The sequence below is a fragment of the Bos javanicus genome, chromosome X (assembly GCF_032452875.1).
Source record: "Bos javanicus breed banteng chromosome X, ARS-OSU_banteng_1.0, whole genome shotgun sequence".
NCBI lineage: Eukaryota > Metazoa > Chordata > Mammalia > Artiodactyla > Bovidae > Bos > Bos javanicus.
Window position 1 is genome coordinate 81,178,815 of NC_083897.1, and position 23,051 is coordinate 81,201,865.

General features: G+C 40.3%; 1 protein-coding gene across 10 annotated transcripts in view; it reads right to left on the reverse strand.

Moving 5' to 3' along the window:
* TAF1 (TATA-box binding protein associated factor 1) overlaps positions 1 to 23,051 on the reverse strand; it is a 113,814-nt gene that overhangs the window by 34,347 nt on the left and 56,416 nt on the right. For 3 of the 10 annotated variants that reach the window (XM_061409737.1, XM_061409736.1, XM_061409735.1), the window contains exons 33-39: positions 19,485 to 19,552; positions 18,820 to 18,936; positions 14,960 to 15,085; positions 14,079 to 14,180; positions 13,667 to 13,823; positions 12,935 to 13,112; positions 8,047 to 9,695 (exon numbers count right to left, since the gene is read on the reverse strand). In XM_061409737.1, the coding sequence (XP_061265721.1) occupies positions 9,476 to 9,695; positions 12,935 to 13,112; positions 13,667 to 13,823; positions 14,079 to 14,180; positions 14,960 to 15,085; positions 18,820 to 18,936; positions 19,485 to 19,552 (968 nt within the window). In that variant the 3' untranslated portion in view covers positions 8,047 to 9,475. Of the gene's footprint in view, positions 1 to 3; positions 665 to 8,046; positions 9,696 to 12,934; positions 13,113 to 13,666; positions 13,824 to 14,078; positions 14,181 to 14,959; positions 15,086 to 18,819; positions 18,937 to 19,484; positions 19,553 to 23,051 lie in introns of those variants that run through there. The other 7 variants (XR_009735013.1, XR_009735014.1, XM_061409741.1 and 4 more) reach the window with 3 other exon arrangements.

The following is a 23,051-nucleotide window of genomic DNA, read 5'->3' on the forward strand; positions in this document are numbered from 1 at the left end:
TTTTAGTTCCTCTTCACTTTCTGCCATAAGGGTGGTGTCATCTGCATATCTGAGGTTATTGATATTTCTCCTGGCAATCTTGATTCCAGCTTGTACCTCATCCAGCCCAGTGTTTCTCATGATGGACTCTGCATATAAGTTAAATAAGGAGGGCGACAATATACAGCCTTGATGTACTCCTTTTCCTATTTGGAACCAGTCTGTTGTTCCATATCCAGTTCTAACTTGCTTCCTGACCTGCATATAGGTTTCTTAAGAGGCAGGTCAGGTGGTCTGGTATTCCCAGCTCTTTCAGAATTTTCCACGGTTTATTGTGATCCACACAGTCAAAGGCTTTGGCATAGTCCATAAAGCAGAAATAGATGTTTTTCTGGAATTCTCATGCTTTTGCGATGATCCAATGGATGTTGGCAATTTGATCTCTGGTTCCTCTGCCTTTTCTAAATCCAGCTTGAACATCAGGAAGTTCATGGTTCACATATTGTTGAAGCCTGGCTTGGAGAATTTTCAGCATTACTTTACTGGTGTGTGAGATGAGTGCAATTGTGTGGAAGTTTGAGCATTCTTTGGCATTGCCTTTCTTTGGGATTGGAATGAAAACTGACCTTTTCCAGTCCTGTGGCCACTGCTGAGTTTTCCAAATAAAAGCTTATCTTAACTCCCACTATATTTGAGGAAGAAACAAAGAAACAAAAAGACTGGTTTAAACTCTTGTCTTCAGGGTCATATGTGCCCAGCACTAAACTGATGTTATTTTCAAAGATAGGCAGACTGTCATAATTTGGCATAAAGAAATTTAGGAAGTGAGTTGTCTAAAATAAAGTTTCTAATATACTTTCTCCAGATACAGTTGTCAAAACTGAAGCAAAATGTATCTGGCACCCAACCAATCTTCACTTCTCATTGACAAATTCTTTTTCCTTTCTAAGTATTTAACTATTTCTCCAGTTTTGAGCATTTATTTGCTCCCAGCTTTTCCACATAACCATTTCCTCCCTTTAAAGTATTCTTGATTTCAAAAGAAGGAAGCATGCAAAAAGTGAATAGTTTTGCAATCATTAATATGACATACCCTCTGCCTACTAAAATGTGATTTAATTCTGCTTATTCTGTTATTTGACCACTTTTAAAGATAACTGAGTCAAAATTTTGGTTGATACAAGGTCTTATTTGTACTATGTAAGTGACAGAGTCACAAGGACAGGATATAATCGTACATTTCTGTTCTATAAATCAGGATGAATGGATATTTAAAAGCTGTAATATAGAGTTGATGGAAAAATACAGTACTTCGAGATCCCCAAATGTGGAAAATCCAAACCTATACAGGCAAAATTTTAAAGAAATGATTTTGAAAGTCTCACATCTATTTAAACCAACTTGCAGAATTTATAGTTTATATGTAATATAAACTGTCACTTTATGCATGACGTTTATAAATGATAGATTGAATGCATACCATTAAGGGTAATTTACTATCTTTAAAAAACCTTGAATATTAAGTTATTATGAACCAAAAAGCAAATTTGTAATACTATGTACCTGATAATTCAGTTTAGTTCAGTTTAGTTCAGTTCAGTCATTCAGTCATGTCCAACTCTTTGCAACCCTATGGACTACGGCACAACAGGCCTCCCTGTCCATCACCAACTCTCGCAGCCTACTCAAACTCATGTCCATCATGTCGGTGATGCCATTGAACCATCTCATCCTCTGTCGTCCCCTTCTCCTCCTGCCTTCAATCTTTCCCAGCATCAGGGTCTTTTTAAATTAGTCAGCTCTTCGCATCAGGTGGCCAAAGTATTGGAGTTTCAGCTTCAACATCAGTCCTTCCAATGAATATTCAGGACTGATTTCCTTTAGGATGGACTGGTTGGATCTCCTTGCAGTCCAAGGGATTCTCAAGAGTCTTCTCCAATACCACAGTTTAAAACCATCAATTCTTCGGTACTCAGCTTTCTTTATAGTCCAACTCTCACATGCATACATGACTACTGGAAAAACCACAGCCTTGACTGGATGCACCTTTGCTGGCAAAGTAATGTCTCTGCCTTTTTTTTTTTTTTTTGTCTCTGTTTTTTAATATGCTATCTAGGTTGGTCGTAACTTTTCATCCAGGGAGCAAGCGTCTTTTAATTTCATGGCTGCAGTTACCATCTGCAGTGATTTTGAAGGCCCCCAAAATAAAGTCTGTCACTGTTTCCATTTTTTCCCCATCTATTTGCCATGAAGTGATGGGGCTGGATGCCATGATCTTAGTTTTCTGAATGTTGAGTTTTAAGCCAACTTTTTCACTCTCCTCTTTCACTTTCATCAGGAGGCTCTTTAGTTCTTCTTCACTTTCTGCCATAAGGGTGGTGTCATCTGCATATCTGAGGTTATTGATATTTCTCCCGGAAATCTTGATTCCAGCTTGTACCTCATCCAGCCCAGTGTTTCTCATGATGGACTCTGCATATAAGTTAAATAAGCAGGGTGACAATATACAGCCTCGATGTACTCCTTTTCCTATTTGGAACCAGTCTGTTGTTCCATGTCCAGTTCTAACTGTTGCTTCCTGACCTGCATATAGGTTTCTCAAGAGGCAGGTCAGGTGGTCTGGTATTCCCAGCTCTTTCAGAATTTTCCACGGTTTATTGTGATCCACACAGTCAAAGGCTTTGGCATAGTCCATAAAGCAGAAATAGATGTTTTTCTGGAATTCTTATGCTTTTTCGATGATCCAATGGATATTGGCAATTTGATCTCTGGTTCCTCTGCCTTTTCTAAATCCAGCTTGAATATCAGGAAGTTCATGGTTCACATATTGTTGAAGCCTGGCTTGAAGAATTTTCAGCATTACTTTACTGGTGTGTGAGATGAGTGCAATTGTGTGGAAGTTTGAGCATTCTTTGGCATTGCCTTTCTTTGGGATTGGAATGAAAACTGACCTTTTCCAGTCCTGTGGCCACTGCTGAGTTTTCCAAATTTGCTGGAATATTGAGTGCAGCACTTTCACAGCATCATCTTTTAAGATTTGAAATAGCTCAACTGGAATTCCATTACCTCCACTAGCTTTGTTCGTAGTGATGTTTCCTAAGGCCCACTTGACTTCACATTCCAGGATGTCTGGCTCTAGGTAAGTGATCACACCATTGTGATCATCTGGGTCATGAAGATCTTTTTGTATAGTTCTGTGTATTCTGGCCACCTCTTCTTAATATCTTCTACTTCTGTTAGGTTCATATCATTTCTTTCCTTTATTGTGCCCATCTTTGCATGAAATATTCCCTTGGTATCTCCAATTTTCTTGAAGTGATCTCTATTCTTTCCCATTCTATTGTTTTCCTCTATTTCTTGCACTGATCACTGAGGAAGGCTTTCTTATCTCTCCAAGAGTTCTTGGAACTCTGCATTCAAATGGGTATATCTTTCCTTTTCTCCTTTGCTTTTTGCTTCTCTTCTTTTCACAGATATTTCTAAGGCCTCCTCAGACAGCCATTTTGCTTTTTCGGATTTCTTTTTCTTGGGGATGGTCTTGATCCCTGTCTCCTCTACAATGTCACAAACCTCCATCCATATTTCATCAGGCACTGTCTATCACATCTAGTCCCTTAAATCTATTTGTCACTTCCACTCTGTAATTGTAAGGGATTTGATTTAGGTCATACCTGAATGGTCTATTTCCCTACTTTCTTCAATTTAAGTCCGAATTTGGCAATAAGGAATTCGTGATCTGAGCCATAGTCAGCTCCTGGCCTTGTTTTTGCTGACTGTATAGTTTCTCCATCTTTGGCTGCAAAGAATATAATCAGTCTGATTTCGGTATTGACCATATGGTAATGTCCATGTGTAGGGTCTTCTCTTGTGTTGCTGGAAGAGGGTGTTTGCTGTGACCAGTGCGTTCTCTTGGCAAAACTCTATTAGCCTTTGCTCTGCTTCATTCTGTACTCTAAGGCCAAATTTGCCTGTTACTCCAGGTGTTTCTTAACTTCCTACTTTTGCATTCCAGTTCCCTATAATGTAAAGAACATCGTTTTTGGGTATTAATTCTAAAAGGTCTTGAAGGTCTTCATAGAACCGTTCAACTTCAGCTTCTTCAGCAGTACTGGTCAGGGAATAAACTTGGATTATCATGATATTGAATGGTTTGCCTTGGAAACAAAGAGATCATTTTGTTGTTTTTGAGACTGCATCTAAGTACTGCATTTCTGACTCTCTTGTTGACTATGAAGGCTACTCCATTTCTTCTAAGGGTTTCTTGCCCACAGTAGTAGACATAATGGTAATCTGAGTTAAATTCACCCATTCCAGTCCATTTTAGTTTGCTGATTCCTAAAATGTCGACTTTTACTCTTGCCATCTCCTGTTTGACCACTTCCAATTTGCCTTGATTCGTGGACCTGACATTCCAGGTTCCTATGCAATATTGCTCTTTACAGCATCGGACCTTGCTTCCATCACCAGTCACATCCACAACTTGGTGTTGTTTTTGCTTTGGCTCCGTCCATTCATTCTTTCTGAAGTTATTTCTCCACTGATCTCCAGTAGCATACTGGGTACCTACCGACCTGGGGAGTTCATCTCTCAGTATCCTATCTTTTTGCCTTTTCATACTGTTCATGGGGTTCTCAAGGCAAGAATACTGAAGTGGTTTGCCATTCACTTCTCCAATATCCTGATAATTAAAAATTTGCAATTCTATATTTTTTCTAAAGCGCTTATGTTTACCAAAGGATCATTGTGAATACTGTTACAAGGACTATGTGCATCAGAATTATAGGTATGCATATTAAAAATGCACATTTCAAGCCCAGGAATTTAAATTTACAATAAGCAACCCCTATTTCCATTGATGTAACACTTGTTTTAAAAACAGCTGATACAGAGGATAGCATTAATTTGGGAATGTTGCTGCTTATTTAACTTATATGCAGAGTTCATCATGCGAAATGCTGGGCTGGATGAATCACTAGATGGAATGAAGACTGCCGGGAGAAATATCAACAACCTCAGATATACAGACGACATCACTCTAATGGCAGAAAGTAAAGAAGAACTAAAGAGCCTCTTGTTGAAGGTAAAAGAGGAAAGTGAAAAAGCTGGCTTAAAACTGAACATTCAGAAAACTAAGAACATGGCATCTGGTCCCATCAGTTCATGGCAAATAGATGGGGATAAAGTGGAAACAGTGGCAGATTTTGTTTTCTTGGGATCCAAGTCACAAAATTGAAAGACACTTGCTCCCCGGAAGAAAAGCTATGACAAACCTAGCAACGTATTAAAAAGCAGAGACTTCACTTTGCTGACAAAGGTCCATCTAGTCAAAGGTATGGTTTCTCCAGCTGTCATGTATGGATGGGAGAGTTGGACCATAAAGAAAGCTGAGCACTTAAGAATTGATGCTTTTAAACTGTGGTGTTGGAGAAGACTCTTGAGAGTTTGTCCCTTGGATTGCAAGGAGATCAAATCAGTCAGTCCTAAAGGAAATCAGTCCTGAATATTCACTGGAAGGACTGATGCTGAAGCTGAAGCTCCAATACTTTGGCCACCTGATGCAAAGAGCTGACTTATGGAAAAGACCCTGATACTGGGAAAGATTGAAGGCAGGAGAAGGGGGCGACAGAGAGTATGAGATGGTTGGATGGCATCTCCAACATAATGGACATGAGTTTGAGCAAACTGGGAGATAGTGAAAGACAGAGAACCCTGGCATGCTACAGTCCCTGGGGTCACAAAAAGTCGTACATGACTTAGCGACTCAATGACAGGGAACTAAGATCTCTCAAGCCACGTGGTGTGGGGGAAAAATCACTTGGAAAGAAAAGAATCACTTGGGGTATCTGTAAAATATACAGACCACCAATCTTCCCTAGGCATTGTGACTCAAGAAGGTTGAACTGGGGCCTAGGAATCAGTGTTCCTGAAGCACATCAGTGATTTATCTTCAAAGTCAGGGGGGAATATTAGATTATTATATTCAGCAAATATTTGCAACATAATTCCTAAAACCCTGGAGTTGCCAAAGAAGCTTAACTAAACTACCAATAGGAAAAGATTGGCTATTTTTACACTGATATGGAGCTCATGTTTTGGAAACACAATCCTGAGGTCACCTTTTCAAGCTCAATTCTAGTCCCACTGAAAAATTTCCCACTACTTTCAGGATATAGACAAAACTTCTTACCAGGGTCTACAAATGCCCAGAGGTATGGTTTCCTTCTTAGCTGCTTCTCTATCCAATACTCATCTTTCTGGTCTTAAAGGTGACCCTTCTCCAGTCCAGTTTCCCCATTAGTAAAACAGGAATAGTAACACCTATCTCAGATGGTTCAGGATCAAATGAAATCAGGTAAGAGCTCTCTGTACAGAAGCTGGCAAAGTGAATGACAACAATTATTTAATCAAACCAAGCTCTGTTTCTACTTCTTCACATTGAGTTCTTCAACCCACCTGCCATCTGGTTTTTGTACCCACCATTACAAGGAAACTATTTTCACAAGGCTCACCAACTGCCAAGTTCAAATGACAAATTTCAGTCTTTATTTGATTGACCTTTCTGCAAGTAAGGGGGAGACAGAGGATGAGATGGTTGGATGACATTACTGACTCAATGGACATGAGTTTGAGCAAACTCTGGGAGATAGCAAAGGACAGGGAAGCCTGGTGTGCAGCAGTCCATTAGGTCACAAAGAGCTGGACACACTTTAGCAACTGAACAACAACAAAAACAGTGTATCCTGGTTTCCTCATACTTCTGGCCAGTCTTTCAAAGTAACTTTCTTGGTTCTTTCATTGCTTCCTTTTTCAGACTTTTAAAAAATATTTTATCACAGCAACACATGCTTATTTACACACCAATGACAGCTACTCAGCAAGGTCTTCCTTGACCATTAAATTAGAACCCTCACCCCAAACCCTCTCATATCACTTTGTCTTCAGAGTACTTCTCTCACTCTCATTCACTTATCTGTCTTCCTCTCCCACTAGATCCTGAACTCTATGAGGGAAGGGGGTATGTTTTATTCACTGCTATATTCAGAGCACCAACAATAATGCCTGGTACTCACTAGGCTCAATCAATGTTTCTTCACGAATTAACTGAAATATCCCTCACATTTAATCACCTGTAGATTTTACCTCCCCTCAATTCTCTCAAATCTTTGCCTGTTCTTGCATAAGAACAACTTACTCGTACTTTGCTTAAATGACTCACAACCATATCCAGTCCTATTCTATAGTCCATAGCCCAAACTGCTGCTAAAATTATCCAAATCCTTCAATAGATTCTTACTGCCTTTAGGATTAAGTCCAGATTCTTTTGCCTACAGAGCTCTCTGTGACCTTCGTGTGTGCTCAGTGGCTCAGTTGTGCCAGACTCTTTGCAACCCCATGGACTGTAGCCTGCCAAGCTCCTCTGTCCATGGGATTCTCCAGGCAAGAATACTGGAGTGGATTGCCATGTCCTCCTCCTGGGGATCTTCCTGATCCAGGGACCAAACCTGTGGGTTTCTTATGTTTCCTGCATTGACAGGCAGGCTCTTTATCACTAGCGCCACCTGGGAAGCCTGGTGGCTCAATAAATGCTGAATGAATGAATACCATGTACCCATCCAATCTCCTAAACCAAAATTCTGGAAGTCATCTTCCATTTTTCCTTCTCCACTCCCAAATGCCAACTGGTCACCAAGTCCTGTTGATCTGTCCCCTAAATCTCTCTCAAATTCACCCCCTTCCTCCCTATCCTAATGCCACAGTCCTAGTTCAACTATATTTGCCACCCTCCAAACCATTCTCCACACTACCACTGGAATTTTTTTTTAAATTTTTATTACAAAAATAATATGTTCTTATAAAAATTCAAATACAGAAATAAAAGCACAGTGCCCCACCCAGTATACAAATAAACATTTAGCCCCTTCCCTTCCAATCTCATTGCCTAGAGGTTATCACTGTCAATCATTTTGTGTAAATCCTTTCAGACTTTTTCCTTTGCATATACAAGTATATGTAAACACATATAAATATATACATGTGGTTTTATCATTTACAAAAATGGGATCACACTTGTTACACATGACTCTTCAATTTATTTCTTCATTCAATATACTGAGAATTTCTAAAACACAAATCATATTTTATCACTCCACTAGCACATTTCATTTCTAATTAATATAAAATTCACATTCATTAGCATCAATTCAAAGCTCTTGATGATATGCTTCCTGTCCATCTTTCAGTCTCACCTAGAGCCATTCCAGCATGGAGGGACTGGAACATAAACCACCTTAAATCCTTTCTGGAACAAGGCAGGTACAAACAAACAAACAAACAAACAAGGAACACACTCTGCTATTTGCCATTTCTGGAGTTTGGCCTTTGCATTTCATGTGACACTCTGCCTAGACTTTTCCATCTGGCAAGCTCCTACTAATTCTTCAACAGTCAGCTTAAAAAGTATGTCTAAGAAGACTTCCCTGACTTTTTCAGACATGACTGCTCCTCTATTTTCTCCTATGTTTTATACCTAGCTTAATTGCACTTATCTTACAGTACTGTAATGATTTATTAACATGTTTTGAATTTCCCTCCCCCTCCCCCAACTTAATGGTGAGATCTTTCAATAAAAGGAATGTGTCTTATTTAATTTTGCATCCCAAGGAGCTGATAGAACGCTTATCATGGAGCAGATGCTTAATAACAAATCTGTTGAGGATTTTATGATTCTAGGAACATTTACTGAGTACCTATTCTGCACAGAACCATATCCTAAGCATGAAAAGAAACAGAAGACACAGTCTTTGCCCTAAAGAACTTACCATTTCCCTACCATTTCCCCTGGGGGTGGGGGAAGGACAGAACACATTTACATGGTGACATATCATTTCTGACAAATATGCTGTTTCAAAGATTTATAATTTATTTGCCTCCAATCCACTTAGGAACAAGGCATTGTATAATCAAATAAATAATAAATAATGGGCAGTTCAGTTTGTCCATTAGGTTTATGGTTTTAGTGTGGCACAGAGTCCACCAGAACGCAATTCTCTGTCCCAACAGGGGGCTGTCAATGGTTACAGCCTGCAAATTAGAAAACTGAGGTGATATCATGCTTGGAAATTTTCTAATACATCAAGAGGACATAAAGTTATTAGCTATTTCATAATTTCTCTTCCTTCCCCAGGAACAAAATGATACCAAAAGCAATTAATAGAGTTAAGGAGAGTACTGCAGAAGGAGGAGAGTGCTCTCTTTTTGTTAGTGGTGGGGAAAGGGGGTTGCCTGGTTTTAAATCAAAGGGTGGCACTGCCCCAGAAAAATCAGAAGAGTTAATTTATTATCACTTACTTATTATTTTTTAAAAAGCTACAGTATTAATTAATTTGGTATTTTCAGGATCAGACACTATAACAAATAAATATAAACAAATGGGGGAAAGGTGAGCCACCTAGGCTGGAGAACAGGGAAGGCGGACCAAGGAGGCCGAAAGGAAGCCTCATTCATCAGAGTCCAAGTCACTGTCCCCAGCAATGGAGTGGAAATCCTCACTGTCCTCCTCGTCCTCTGACAGCTGGACCTGGCTTAGTACGCTCGGCCCAGAGCGTTGCTCTTCCTCCTCATCTTCTTCCTCCTCTGATACCTCATACCCACCGATGCTGCTGAAGCTTGTGTCTTGGGTGTTCGACTTGGGATCAGGCTCCTCATAGCTCCCATAACTGAGAAAAGAAACATGTCATCTCTCAAGCTCGGACACCATCCTCTAGCTGACCAGTCCCGTTCTCAGTGCCACCAAGGGATCAGCCCATCTCACCTCCCCTGGCCACTAAAATGATGGCTCTGGACTATTCTACGGGTACCTGAGAGAAAAATGATCCTATTCTAAAACATCAACTTGCCAACTTCATATACGCAAGAATCTGAATGAAACTCCCCTACACCTGAACAACACACTGCTAGCTTACGTGACCATAAATGCTCTGATAAGCCTCGTAGGTTTGTCGACCACTTATAGCCTCACTCATCTACATATCCAATTAGTCAACAGTCCTAAAGATTCTACCTCTTCAATATATCTCACCTTTATCTCCATCTTTCCAGCCCTATTCTGCCTGCTCTGGCTTCATTCTTTGAGATCTCTGGCCTGCACCACTGCCATCAGTCTTCTTCCAGTCTTGCTCTCCCCAATTAATTTCTTCACATTTCTGCCAGAGTGCTCTTTATTTTTGTTTGTTTGTTTATTCTTAATTTTACTTAAAAAAAATCACACAAGTAATGCACGTTTACTGGTTTAAAAAAATTAGAATATACAGCAGAAAAAAAAGAAAAAAATCACCAATAACTCTACTACCCAGAGATAATCTTTCGGTATATGACCTTCCAAATTTTTTTCTATGCCGTTTACTTTGATGCTTAAACATTTTTTTTTTTAATTTACAAAATTGGAATGCTCTATATACTCTTCAGGAATCTGCTTTTTCACTAACGTTTATAATGAACATCTTTCCATGTCAATAAACATACATCGATAGCATCATTTTAACAGCTGTGTGGTATTCCACTGTGTGGCTGTAACATGATTTATTTCACAGTCTCTCACTAGAACATTTAACCTGTCTTCAATTATTCCACTATTAGAAACAATGCTGTGATGAACATCCTTGTACAAACATCTTGATGAAGGTTATTTTATTATTCCCATGGAATAACTCCCTAGATATGGAATTGGGAGGCCAAAGAGAATATACATTTTTTAAGCTTCTGATTTGTAAGATAAATTGCTATACCTCTCTCACCTACCCCATTTTTTCAATTTCTATTACCAACCAGTGGTTTCTGAACGTCCTTTTACGCATGTCTTTTCCAACACTGGGCATTATTATTCATTTTAATCTTTGCCCATCTGATAGGAAAAAAATTGCATTTGGTTGTTTTATTGCATTTCTTTGATTCTTAGGGAAGCTAAGTTTTCATAATTTATTGGCCATTTGCATTTCTTCTGTGAATTAATTCATGGCTTCTGCCCATCTTTCTTCTGGGGTACAGAGCAATCTTTTAAAATACAGATCTGATCATACTACTCTCATTCAATGTCTGCCCAAAATTCTCAGGCCCTTCATGATTTGGTCCTTACTTACCTACCTCTTTAAACTGTCTCTATTACACCGATCATGATGAAAAGCACCAACCACACTGAGCTACTTGTATTCTTGAGAAGTGTTTCATGTCTGTGTGTGTTCATATATGCTCTTCTTGGTCTCTGGAATGCCTTTCCCTTTCTTCTTCATTTAGCTAACTCCTACTCTGATTCAGCTCAGTTTCTCTAACCAGCTCCCCTACTCCACTCCTACCCAAGCCCCAGAAAAATCCTGTGGTTTCCTATCACAGCACTTTTCATGTTACACTGTGATCATCATCTGTTTGCCTGTTTTAGACTTCCCACTAAACTGAACTCCCTGAAGGAAGGGATAACATCCTAGTTGCTTTTGTATTTGTGACAAATATTTGCTCGATGAATTAAGGCTCTTAACTGCTTGCCTGATGTGTGCTTAGTCGCTCAGTCACGTCTGATTCTTTGTGACTCCATGAACTGTAGCCTGCCAGGCTCCTCTGTCCATTCTCCAGGCAAGAATACTGGAGTGGGCTGCCATGCCCTCCTCCAGGGGCTCTTGCCAACCCAGGGATTGAACCCCGGGTCTCCCTCATTGCAGGTGGATTCTTTACCGTCTGAGCCACCAAGCTTGCTGGTGGCTTGCTGGATACCTTTGGCTTAGATGTATCATATGTATCTTAACATATCCAAAGACAAATTCATTTTTTGCCTCCTTTCCCACTCCATCTAATACCTGTTTTCCCTCTTTCTTATGTCAGTGACATTCCCATTCATTACGTATCTAATCTCCTTACCTCTTAAATCCAAATGATCTATCCTCTAAACAGCTCTTAAATATGTCCCTTCCCTTTCCTCCACTCCTAACAGATCCTAGTTGAATTTCTTATTATTGCCCTGAAAGTGAAAGTGAAGGCTGCTCAGTCATGTCTGACTCTTTGTGACCCCATGGAGTCCATGGCATTCTCTAGGCCAGAATACTGGAGTGGTTAGCCTTTTCCTTCTCCAGGGGATCGTTCCAACCCAGGGATCGAACCCAGGTCTCCCACACTGCAGGAGGATTCTTTACCAACTGAGCCACAAGGGAAGCCCAAGAATAGTGGAATGGGTATCCTATCCCTTCTCCAGCGGATCTTCTGAACCCAGGAATTGAACCAGGGTCTCCTGCATTGCAGGTGAATTCTTTACCAACTGAGCTATCAGGGAAGCCCAATCATTGCCCTAGAGTTATTTAACACATAAACTTGATGTTACTTTCTTTTCCTTAAAGTGATGATTCTCATTAACCATAATCCACATGTTTTAGCATGCCAGTTAAGGTCCTCTAACAACATAATCCCTTGCTGCTTCTAGAGTCACAACTCCCAACAACTTCCCTTTGGTCTGGAATTTCTTTGCTATATTTCTGTGCCTTTGAACATACTGTTTCACCTCTAAGAATCTCCTCACCTGCTGCCACTTATATACTTAGTAGACTTCTATTCATCCTGTAAGGCCCAGTTCAAATGTCCCCTCATTTGTGATACTCCCTGATTACTCCAAGCAGAGTGAGACACTTCCTCCTCCTCAGTGTGACTTGGCACTTTGTACTAAACTTATGCTATATAGCTCTTCTCACACTGTACTGCAATGATTTTGTATCAGTCTCTTCCACTAGACTGTGAGCTCCTCAAGGGCAGGATATGTCTTGCTCCTTTGTGTATCCCCAAGGGCCTAGCATAGTGCCTGGCCCTAGTAGGTGCTCAAGCAACGTTTGATGGATGAAAGTAATATGATGCTGGGCCCTCTGACATCATAGCTGAGCACTGATGCCACAGCCCCCGTACGTAGCATGTTGCTATCGATTACCTGATATTGCTATCCTCCAAACCATGAGAAGCCTCCCCACCGTCTCCCTCATAGGACATCATGCTTTCTTCATTTTCCATGCCCATCCTTGTGTTTTCTTGAAGCATGCGGGGCTGTTTGGGTCTTATCCCACCAGATCCTACATCCGAGTCACTTCCACTTTCACTCAGCTGGATAGCTATGAAAAGAGAAATCCTGAGATAAGCTTGACAGAATTAACATCTTTGGCTTAGTCTTCCAGAACTAGTTAATCCCATGCATCTACACAGGTATCTTGCCTGGACTCTCCACCTCAGAGGACTGCCTAGGGTCAACATTGACAAGATGTATAGTTTGGAAAATGAATTAAAAAACCATTTCAGTGCAATCTGGTTTTTTTCCCCTATCATCTCCTTCTATATTCTTCCCCTACCACTGCAATTAATTCACAAAACATCTCTTTTCCTTAATTTTCTTTCCCTTTTGCCACATATAACACATCTTTCTCATTTTTATCCAAGTATTCAAATCAAACTTGCTGCTTTGGCATTGCTTTTCTGACTATCATCTTTTTCTACCTATGCTGTATTTTTTCACCTCTTCTAAGACCAATGAATTTAATCATCCTATGAGTGAATGCTCAGCACCCTGAGGTCTATTAATGGGACTTCAATAAAAGAACAGCTTTTGGTAACAGCATATGTGGCCCAGAGCTTCCTCTGAGCCCTGAGTGTGCTATGGTGAGCTATGTACCAGAGAAAGGATTATCTCCTTCTTCATCACTCCCAGCATCTTCCTCATCATCTTCTCCTTCAGACATAAGCAAATCCTCATACAGGACACTGGCTTGAGGCTGTTGCACAGTTCCTTCCTCTTCATCTGCAAGATCACCATCTGCATCTTCACCTTCCTAAAGGAGACCAGTTGAGACCATTAACTGACCAACTAAGAGACCAGAAGCCACCACCAGCCGCCCCCTTGCTGCCTTACAAGATATAATTTTGGTGGATAGATTTGGTCAGCTGGTTCCAAGGATTAAAGTCATACTGGGCCTCACTATAGAGACCCTATGGTATTGCCTGGGGACTTGGCCTATCCTGTACTTCTGGGGCACCTACCATATAAAGGTATAATGAAACCATAAGCTTTCTGTAAGCATACTCACTGGGGCTGGTGTCTTAGGTTTCCCATCCTCCTCCTCATCATCATACCCTTCAATATCTACATCAGAGTCTTCCTCGCCCAGCCTACCTCGGCCCTGGTGCATCTGAGTAAGGAACACAAATAGTACATCATTGAGGGACATGCCGGTAGGAGGAGTTAACCAGGGGCTCTCACCCAGGACAGATGCTCCTCCCTGATATCCCGGCCAACCCCACAGCTAGTGGGGACTGTTACACAGCTCAAAGCATGTGCATTTTCCCCCATTCATTCTTTGGAAATCACAGGTAGGGTAAAAATTAAACCCAAAGAATAGGAAGGTCCTTGGTCTGTTATTAGTATAGCATCACAAGGAGACTTCCTTCTAAACAAGCTTTTCCTAGCTTGTGTTGGACTCTTTGGGACAGAAAAACCCTCCTGGATTTTGCACTCGCCAGTGGAACCTTGACCGAGATCAGCTGATAAGATTTCTGGCTTCAGATCAGGAGTATCTGCTGATACCTCTAGAAAAGGCCAATTTAAAAAGCTTAATTTTAAAAACAACTTTGATAACACATGTACAGTTAAGGTAGCAGGGCAATTATTTTGAACTATGTCTCTGAATGCAGCTGGTCTTTCCAGTCAGGATACTCTGATGCCTCACACACTTTTCACACTTGTGTCTTAAGTTCTGCTGTGCCTGACTCTGCCCATCATGACAGAAGACAAGCCAGTCACGTGACCTGCCACCATCCCACCTTGAAATCACATTTCCAGGCTTTCACTCCCAGGGCCAAGGGGTCTGATCATCATCCTTGACACATGTCATAGATCACCACCATTACTCACCCATCCCCTACCCCTAAGCATACTACCAATCTCACTAAGAGAAAAAGACTATCCTACCTGTGTCACCTGCTTTTCTGGAGTGGCAGTGGGAATATCCAGGACAGACATATTGCTCTCATCTTGAAATACAGAAGCATCTCGAGACATACTGAGGGATGTGTTGGTATCATACAAATCAGGAGGCTGTGGCACAAATCATACAACTTAGCTTCTATTTAGTAAAGGGAGTAAAAAATTCAGAGAACTCCCCTTTAGTGCATTCACTGAAGAAAAGGTCATGCACAACAATCCATTTAAGGAAAAAAAAAAACATAGTTTTGACACAGTTTTATGGGCAAGTTTTGGGGGCTCTCACAAATATTGCTCATTCTATCAAAGAGGCATCCGATGTATGTGATCAAAAGCCTGAAGCAGAAAAGCATCCAAGCTATGGGACAATTCTATGTCCTAATAGCCTCTCTGGTCAATAACCTAATTTCTTCTAAGTGTGGTCTTATTGCTTTTAGGCCCAGGGCTCCACACCACTGCTATTCTGACTGTTTTGGTGTAGAGACATCTAAAATGGGATAAAGAAATGTCAATTCCAACCAGAACATGGAAAGGGGTAATAGCTTATGAGCTCACTAGAGGATAATATGAGGCAAAATAGCATGGTGAAAAACCACGGACTTTGGAGTAAACTGCCCTAGGTTTGAGTCCTGGCTCCACCATTTGCTAGCTGAGTAACTTAAACAAATAACTTAATGTCTCTAAGTCTTAGTTTCAACTTTAAAACATGGATGGTAATGTCCACCTCACATGGTTGTTGGGAAAATTAAGAGATGTGTATACATGCTCCTTACCCCATGCCTGGCAGTCAAAAAATTATAGCTCCCTTCCCTCTTCCTTCTCCTAAAGTGAAGAGGGATTTAGCAAATGGACTATTCAGTGAAAGGAGGGTGTGCAAAGTAGCTTCAGTCGTGTCTGACTCTTTGAGATCCTACTCTGTCCCTAGGGATTCTCCAGGCAAGAATACTGGAGTTGGTTGCCATGCCCTCCTCCAGGGGATCTTCCTGATACAGGGACTGAACCCGAGTCTCTTGTGTCTCCTACATTGACAGGTGGGTTCTTAACCACTAGCACCACCTGGGAAAGGAGGGCAGGAGGGACTAAAAATTAACAGGCTAGCAAAGCCTGCTCATTTAGGAAAGGGCTCTCTAAAAAGTTGGCTGAGGGTAGAAATATCACACAGTTATTAAAAATGTCTTCAAAGACCATTTAATGAAATAAAATGCTCATAATATAATGTGAAGTGAAAACAAGACACAAAATAATAATGACCAATTTCACGTTATAAATGCACACACACGCACATTACAGATTTGAAGAAACACACCAAAATGTTCACAGTGGTTTGGTTCTTTCTCAGTGGTGGACTTGATTTTTAAGTAATTTATTTATTCTGTATGTTTCCCAATTTGTCACAATGAACATGTACTTTTATCAACAAAGAACCCACATATGTGTTACTTTGCTCTTGGTTTTGTTTTTAAAGCAAACAAACAAGGCTGAATGGGAACAGGGTTCTGGAGAAAGGAAAAACTGAATTCAAAAGGATTACAAGTGCAGATAAAGTAGTTGTGGAACAAAAGAAGAGGAAATTAGGGAATGAAACACTATGTGGAAAAATATAAAGCAAGCAATTTTAGAGAACATGTCAAGCTGAATGTATAGTGCAATATAAGCTGGGTAGAAATAGTTGAGTGAAAATATATTGATTACCACCCATTTAGAGGTGGCAGTAAAGTATGATTACTGTCATATTTCTACACAACAAAATTGTATTAAAAAGGCAAAGGCAAAGCACTCGCTCAGTCGTGTCCGACTCTTTGCGACCCCGTGGACTGTAGCCTACCAGGCTCCTCTGTCCGTGGGATTCTCCAGGCAAGAGTACTGGAGTAGGGTGCCATTGCCTTCTCTAGGAGATCTTCCCAACCCAGGGATTGAACCCGGGTCTCCCGCATTGCAGACAGACGCTTTACCGTCTGAGCCACCAGGGAAACTTACACACATTTTAATATTTAATAGCATTTGGGTTTGAGAGTAATATTAAGTAAGGACAATCACTCACATGCATCTTCCTCAGGTTCAGAGGTAATGAACTGGGCTTACTAAATGTGTATATATGAGTGAAGGCAATGATAAGAGAGTGAACTGGAATAATGAAGAGGCAATACCTACACCCTACTCTTACCAGGAGATCCTCTAACTGCACCAAACAGTTACTGCTCAGGAGGGAGCACAGTTGCCAGGTTTTCCTCAGCTATTTTTGAGACAGCATGGGAGGGGAAGGACTCACCACAGGGCTAGACTGATGCTGTCATAGACCAGAGCAAACCATGTGCCGCTCAGTAGTTAGACTCTCCTGAGGAATGATGGCTAAACTTTAACTTACCAGAAAGGGTCTGTGGAAGCTGTTGGGCCTATTAGCAAATAGGACCTTCCTGGGGAACATCACTCACCCAAGCCCCCTTGACCCAATCTGCCCACATACTCCTAGAGCTTTTCCTTGTTCTGGGCCTGGAGCAAGTATCTTAGGGCTCTTTGTATTTGGCCCCTCAGTGACCTAGGTTTTAGGGTAAAAGAGAGAGTAAAAGATAGATAGGGAGACTGTATGAATGAGATACAGACAGCAATTATCCAACAAAGATCACAAAGGCTGCATTTATTAGTTCAGAGTGAAACCTGAGCAGAATGAAAAAGTTTTCCAGTGGGAATTGGGAGAAACTTGTATTAGAATATTTGGTTAAATTCGAAAGAACCTCTGAGAACCCTGTAGATGACTTTCATACGCATAAGGAAATAAACATTTATTGAATGTCTACTGTGTGCTAGGCAAATGGCCTCATTTAATGTTTACAACAATCCTGAAAAGTACATTTTAGAGAAATGGAAACTGGATTAGAGGGGTCAACTTCCCAAGTTCACAAAGCTAGATAGCAGCAGAGCTAAGACTCAAAGCCAGGACTGTTTTATACCAAACTTCATGTATTTTCCACTTTACCACAGTGCCTCCAACAGTTATAGTCTGGTTAAGTCCTAGTCTTCAAATATGCTGGCCCTCTAAGAGTACAGTACAGATGAAATACTCTCAGTATATTCAAGGGTCAGATCAGAAAGACTAAAAATTTCTTATTAATCTTGCTCTCTAATCTTTGACATGGAAATTTAAGAACATTATAAACATTACCTTCTTCATTTACAGGGAGAGAAAGTCAATCCAGGAAAATGGGTGACGTCTGAGCTACACTAAGATAATTCAGAGGGAATAATGTGGCCCATGTCTATACTCTTGGGATGTCACAGAACCCTAATGGGGCTTCCCAGGTGGTGCTAGTGGTAAAGAACCGCCTGGCAACACAGGAGATGTAGAGATGCGGGTTCGATACCTGGGTGAGAAAGATCCCCTGGAGGAGGAAATAGCCACCCACTCCAGTATTCCTGCCTGGAGAATCCCATGGATAGAAGAGCCTGGCGGGTTACAGTCCAAAGGTTCGCAAAGAGTTGGACACGACTAAAGCGACTTAGCACAGCATACACAGAACCCCAATGCTGGGGACAAAGGAACTCCAGGGATTCAAGAGGATGCCTTTGGCCATGGTAGTCAGGAGTCTGGTACTCCTAAATACTGCCTAAACGACTAAGACCCCACCCCATTCATACATCCCACGCCTGTCTCTTTTGGATCCAACAAGGCTACCAAGACCCATGGCCCTCACTCACCTTAGCCTTTGAGAAGACAAGAAAGCACACGAAAGGCATATGAAGAGGAAGGACAGAGAAGAAGGGTATCTCAGTAAATACATCTGTTAACATGCTCCCAATTTCCAAAATCAATAAGAAAACTGTAAGAGGAAGTTTCTAGTCCTCAGACTTACCTGAGGTGTGTAAGGCCCTGGGGTCATTGGGTCCAAGCTTTCTAATTCTGCTTCCTCCAAAGCTGCTTCTTTAGCTGTACAAATATCCTTCTCAAGTTGAGTCAAATGCTCATCATACTGAGGAAGAAAAGCAGTGAATTCATTCAACATGTGTTTTAGACATTGAGAAGCAAACAAAAATCCCTGTCTTCGTGGGAGGGAGGTTCAAGAGGGAGGGGACCATGTACATCTATGGCTAATTCATGTTGATGTGTGGCAGAAATTAAACCAATATTATAAAGTAATCATCAGTCAATTAAAGATAAATATAATTTAAAAAGCTAAAAGATGAGCACAGAAAAATAAGTTTATAAAAACCACTTTCTGATGAACTTACTAAAGTGATGTCAGCCTGTGAAAAAAATCCCTGTCTTCATGAAGCTTGTATTCTCGTGGCAGGATACAAGGATACATATGGTAATAAAGTAAATAATTATACAGCTTATTAAAAACATTTAGTGCTGGGTAAGAAAATAAAGAAGGGAAGAATACAGACTGTGGGTTGAAGGTTGGGGTGGGATATTACATTTTAAAAAAGGATAGGCAGAGAAGGCCTCCCTCAGCCCTAGGGAACAAAAGGATTCCAAAAAGTTAGATCCTACAGGGACGTCCTCTTTTTCACTTACTTCAGTCAGTGTCTGGTAACAGACGTTCACAATCTCCTGAGCAGTCTTAGTATACTGACTTTCAGGCCCTATAAATGAAAAAAGAGAATGCCATTGCTTCAGCTCCAGAAATGCACTTTCTGTCATCAGCAGTGGTGTCCTCTTGTCCTAGGTCCAAAAAATCATGCTTCAGCTTTAACTTGGACTCTTGCTCTAATTTTGGAGGGGGAAAATTTCAAACACATACAAAACCAGACACTAACATAATGAACTCCCATGTACCTCTTACCCATCTTTAACGATTATCAATAAATGGTCAATCCTGTTTCATTTACACACCAACTTTCACACTCTTCCCAAATTATTCTGAAGCAAATTCTAGCATTTCATCCATAAATTGTTCACTATGTGTCTTAAAGGACTCTTTAAAAGAAATGAACATGGACGACTGTATAATGGTATGTCATTAAACATGTCATTAAACATGTCAAACCCATAAAATGTACAATACCCAGAGTGGACTCTAATGCAAACTATGGACTTTGGGTGCTAATGATGTAGATTCATCAGTTGCAACAAATGTATCCCTCTAGTGGGGGATGTGGATAACAGGGGAGGCTGTGCATGTGTAGGGATACAGGGTTCATGGGAATACTCTGTACCTTCTGTTCAATTTTGCTCTAACTGCTCTAAAAAATAAAACACAGTAACAACTATTAAAAAAAACAACTACTGAGGATTTCCCTGGTGGTCCAGCGGCTAAGACTCCATGTTCCCAAAGCATGGGGCCTGGGTTTGATCCCTGGTCGGGGAACTAGACCCACGTGCTGCAACAAAGAGCCTGCATGCCACAACTAAGACCCAGTGCAGCCAAATAAATAAATAAATTTTTTTTAATTAAAAAAAAAAACCATATTACACCTAAGGTAGCTAACAATAATTCTTTAATATTATTAAATGGCCAGTCAACATTCACATTTCCCCAATTGTTTTATAAATGCTCTTTTACATTTGATTTTTTTTGGGGGGGGAATTATAATCCAAATAAGGTCCACACACTGCATTTGACAGATGTGTCTCTTTAAGATAGTTAACCTATTGGGTGATTCTTAACCAAACTACACAGTTCCCCATATAGATTTTGTTATAAGTTGTAAATTGGTGGCTTGCAGGTCAATCAGTTTTATTTGGCTCACAAAAAATCAGTTCAGGTGGTGATCAGTTTGTGATGTGAAGAAATACCAAATTATTGTATTATATACCTGGAACTGTATGTATATATTATATATATATATATATATATATACAGTTATATATATGTTATATACAGCGTAATATATATATGTCTATATATATACATATATATATTGTTGTAGGTCAATTATACTTCAATTTAAAAATCACTTCAGTCTGTGAAAATGGATTGAGCTGTGTACTCATACACTTCTGTATGTAAATTACACCTCAATTAAAAGCTTAAAAAGAGCTTAATTAGTTGGCAACATTTAACAATCAAGAGATTTCATATAAAAACCCAAATGTCTGGCTTCTCTCAAAAAATTAAAAGGTGGCAACACACGGTCAGCATTCTCGTGAAGCACCAATGGGCTGGATCTGAGTAGCAGCTGCCCCTTTTAGATAAGGCATGTGTTTCACACAGTTCCTACCAGGTCTGCTTGTTTATGCCTGGAGCCTGAAAGCATCTGAGTTGTTATTCCCAACTTAACTGAGTTGTTAAGTGCTTTATAATATTCTTTAATATACTAATTATTCACCTCCTCATTTGTAAAATATTTTTGAGTACCTCTAGGTGCCAGGCATAATACACAGACATGAGTAAGATACAGACGATATCCTCAAGAAGCTTATGGTCTTAGCACAGTGTATGTGTTAGTCACTCAGTCGTGTCCAACTCTTTGCAACCCCATGGACTGTCACCCTGCCAGGCTCCTCTATCAATGGAATTCTCCAGATCTTCCCAAGCCAGGGATCAAACCCAGGTCTCCTGAAATGAAGACAGATTCTTTACTGTCTGAGCTACCAGGGAGCCCAGTGAGACAGACTATAAACAAATGAGGTGATACAACGCAGTGAAAAAATACATAAGAGGGTTTAGTAGAGGCATAGAGGAGGAAGTGACCGATGCTGGGATGGAAGAGGGAAAGAAGAATTAGGAAAGGCTTCATAGAGGAGGTGATCCTTGAATTAAACCTACTATTTATCAGGATGTAAAGTATAAAAAATATACCCCATGTGACATTTTCGTGCCATAACTACATAACTACTCTGAGTATTGTTATTAAGCTATTCTTCCCTGGTGGCTCAGCTGGTAAAGAATATGCTTGCAAGGAGGAAGACCCAGGTTCGATCCCTGGATTGGGAAGATCCCCTGGAGAATGAAATGGCAACCCACTCCAGTATTCTTGCCTGGAGAATCCCATGGACAGAAGTGCATGGTGGGCTACAGTTCACAGAGTTGCAAAGAGCTGGACATGACTGAGCGACTAACACTTTATACTTTTTATACAAACAAATAAGTTCATTTCAGATTAAATTTTTCACAAGCAAAGGTCCATCTATTCTTCATAAAAGATGTAAAATAAAGTTGTGTCCTCACACAAGCTGCCAGGGCCAAACCAGAAGGAAAACTTAAGTCAACTAAAAGATATTCAGGACATAAAGACAGCCAGAGCTGGCTCACAGTCAGGAACAGTTTTGAGAGATAGGCGTCCACAGCTGAAGTTTCTGAGTTCTAATCTCCTAAAGCCACCAGGAGGTTGGTCCTCAAAGTACTGATGGAGACAGACGGCAAAAGTTACCATATAAGGTTTCATGCTGATTAGAAATGCATGATGCTAGAGAAAATAGGCTGCATACAAGTCACAGGCTTCCTTTACTGAGCAAGTACATCAGCAGCTTATGGCAGTATCCTGGCTCATACACCTACAAGAACCTGACTCATCGCTAAAATTCCAGCCTACAGATTAAGAATTCAGCTCTTCAGTTCTGAAACTGAAACATAAATCAACCCTTTCAATATCTCAATCTTCTCATTTATAATGCAGGGGAAAATTAATTTTATACATTTGCAAAGTTTTCTCCCTTAAACCATTTTACCAATACAATATTGTAAAGTAAAATAATAATAATAAAAAAAATTTTTTAAAAGATGTGTCTTCATTCCCCATTTTCTTTGCAACACATAACTCTAAAGAAATATCCACTAATAATACTCCAGAATATAAAAATATACTTATTTATATAGCAAATACAATTCTCTATGTGTTTTGATTACTAGCTGTGTCTGTTCTCAGTTTTTGACAGTCCATGCTCTCAGGAGTTACAAGTGTTTCAGCTACTTAACTCTACATATATGAAAAATAACACTGAAGTATTTTTTTAATGTGTTTTTTTTGGTATCCTTTTATTGTAACCTTTTATTTTGTATTGGTGTATAGCCAATTAGCAATATTGTGATAGTTTCAGGTGAACACTGAAGGGACCCAGTCATACATATACATGTATCCATTCTCCCCCAAACTTCCCTCCCATCCAAGCTGCCACGTAACATTGAGCAGAGCTCCACAG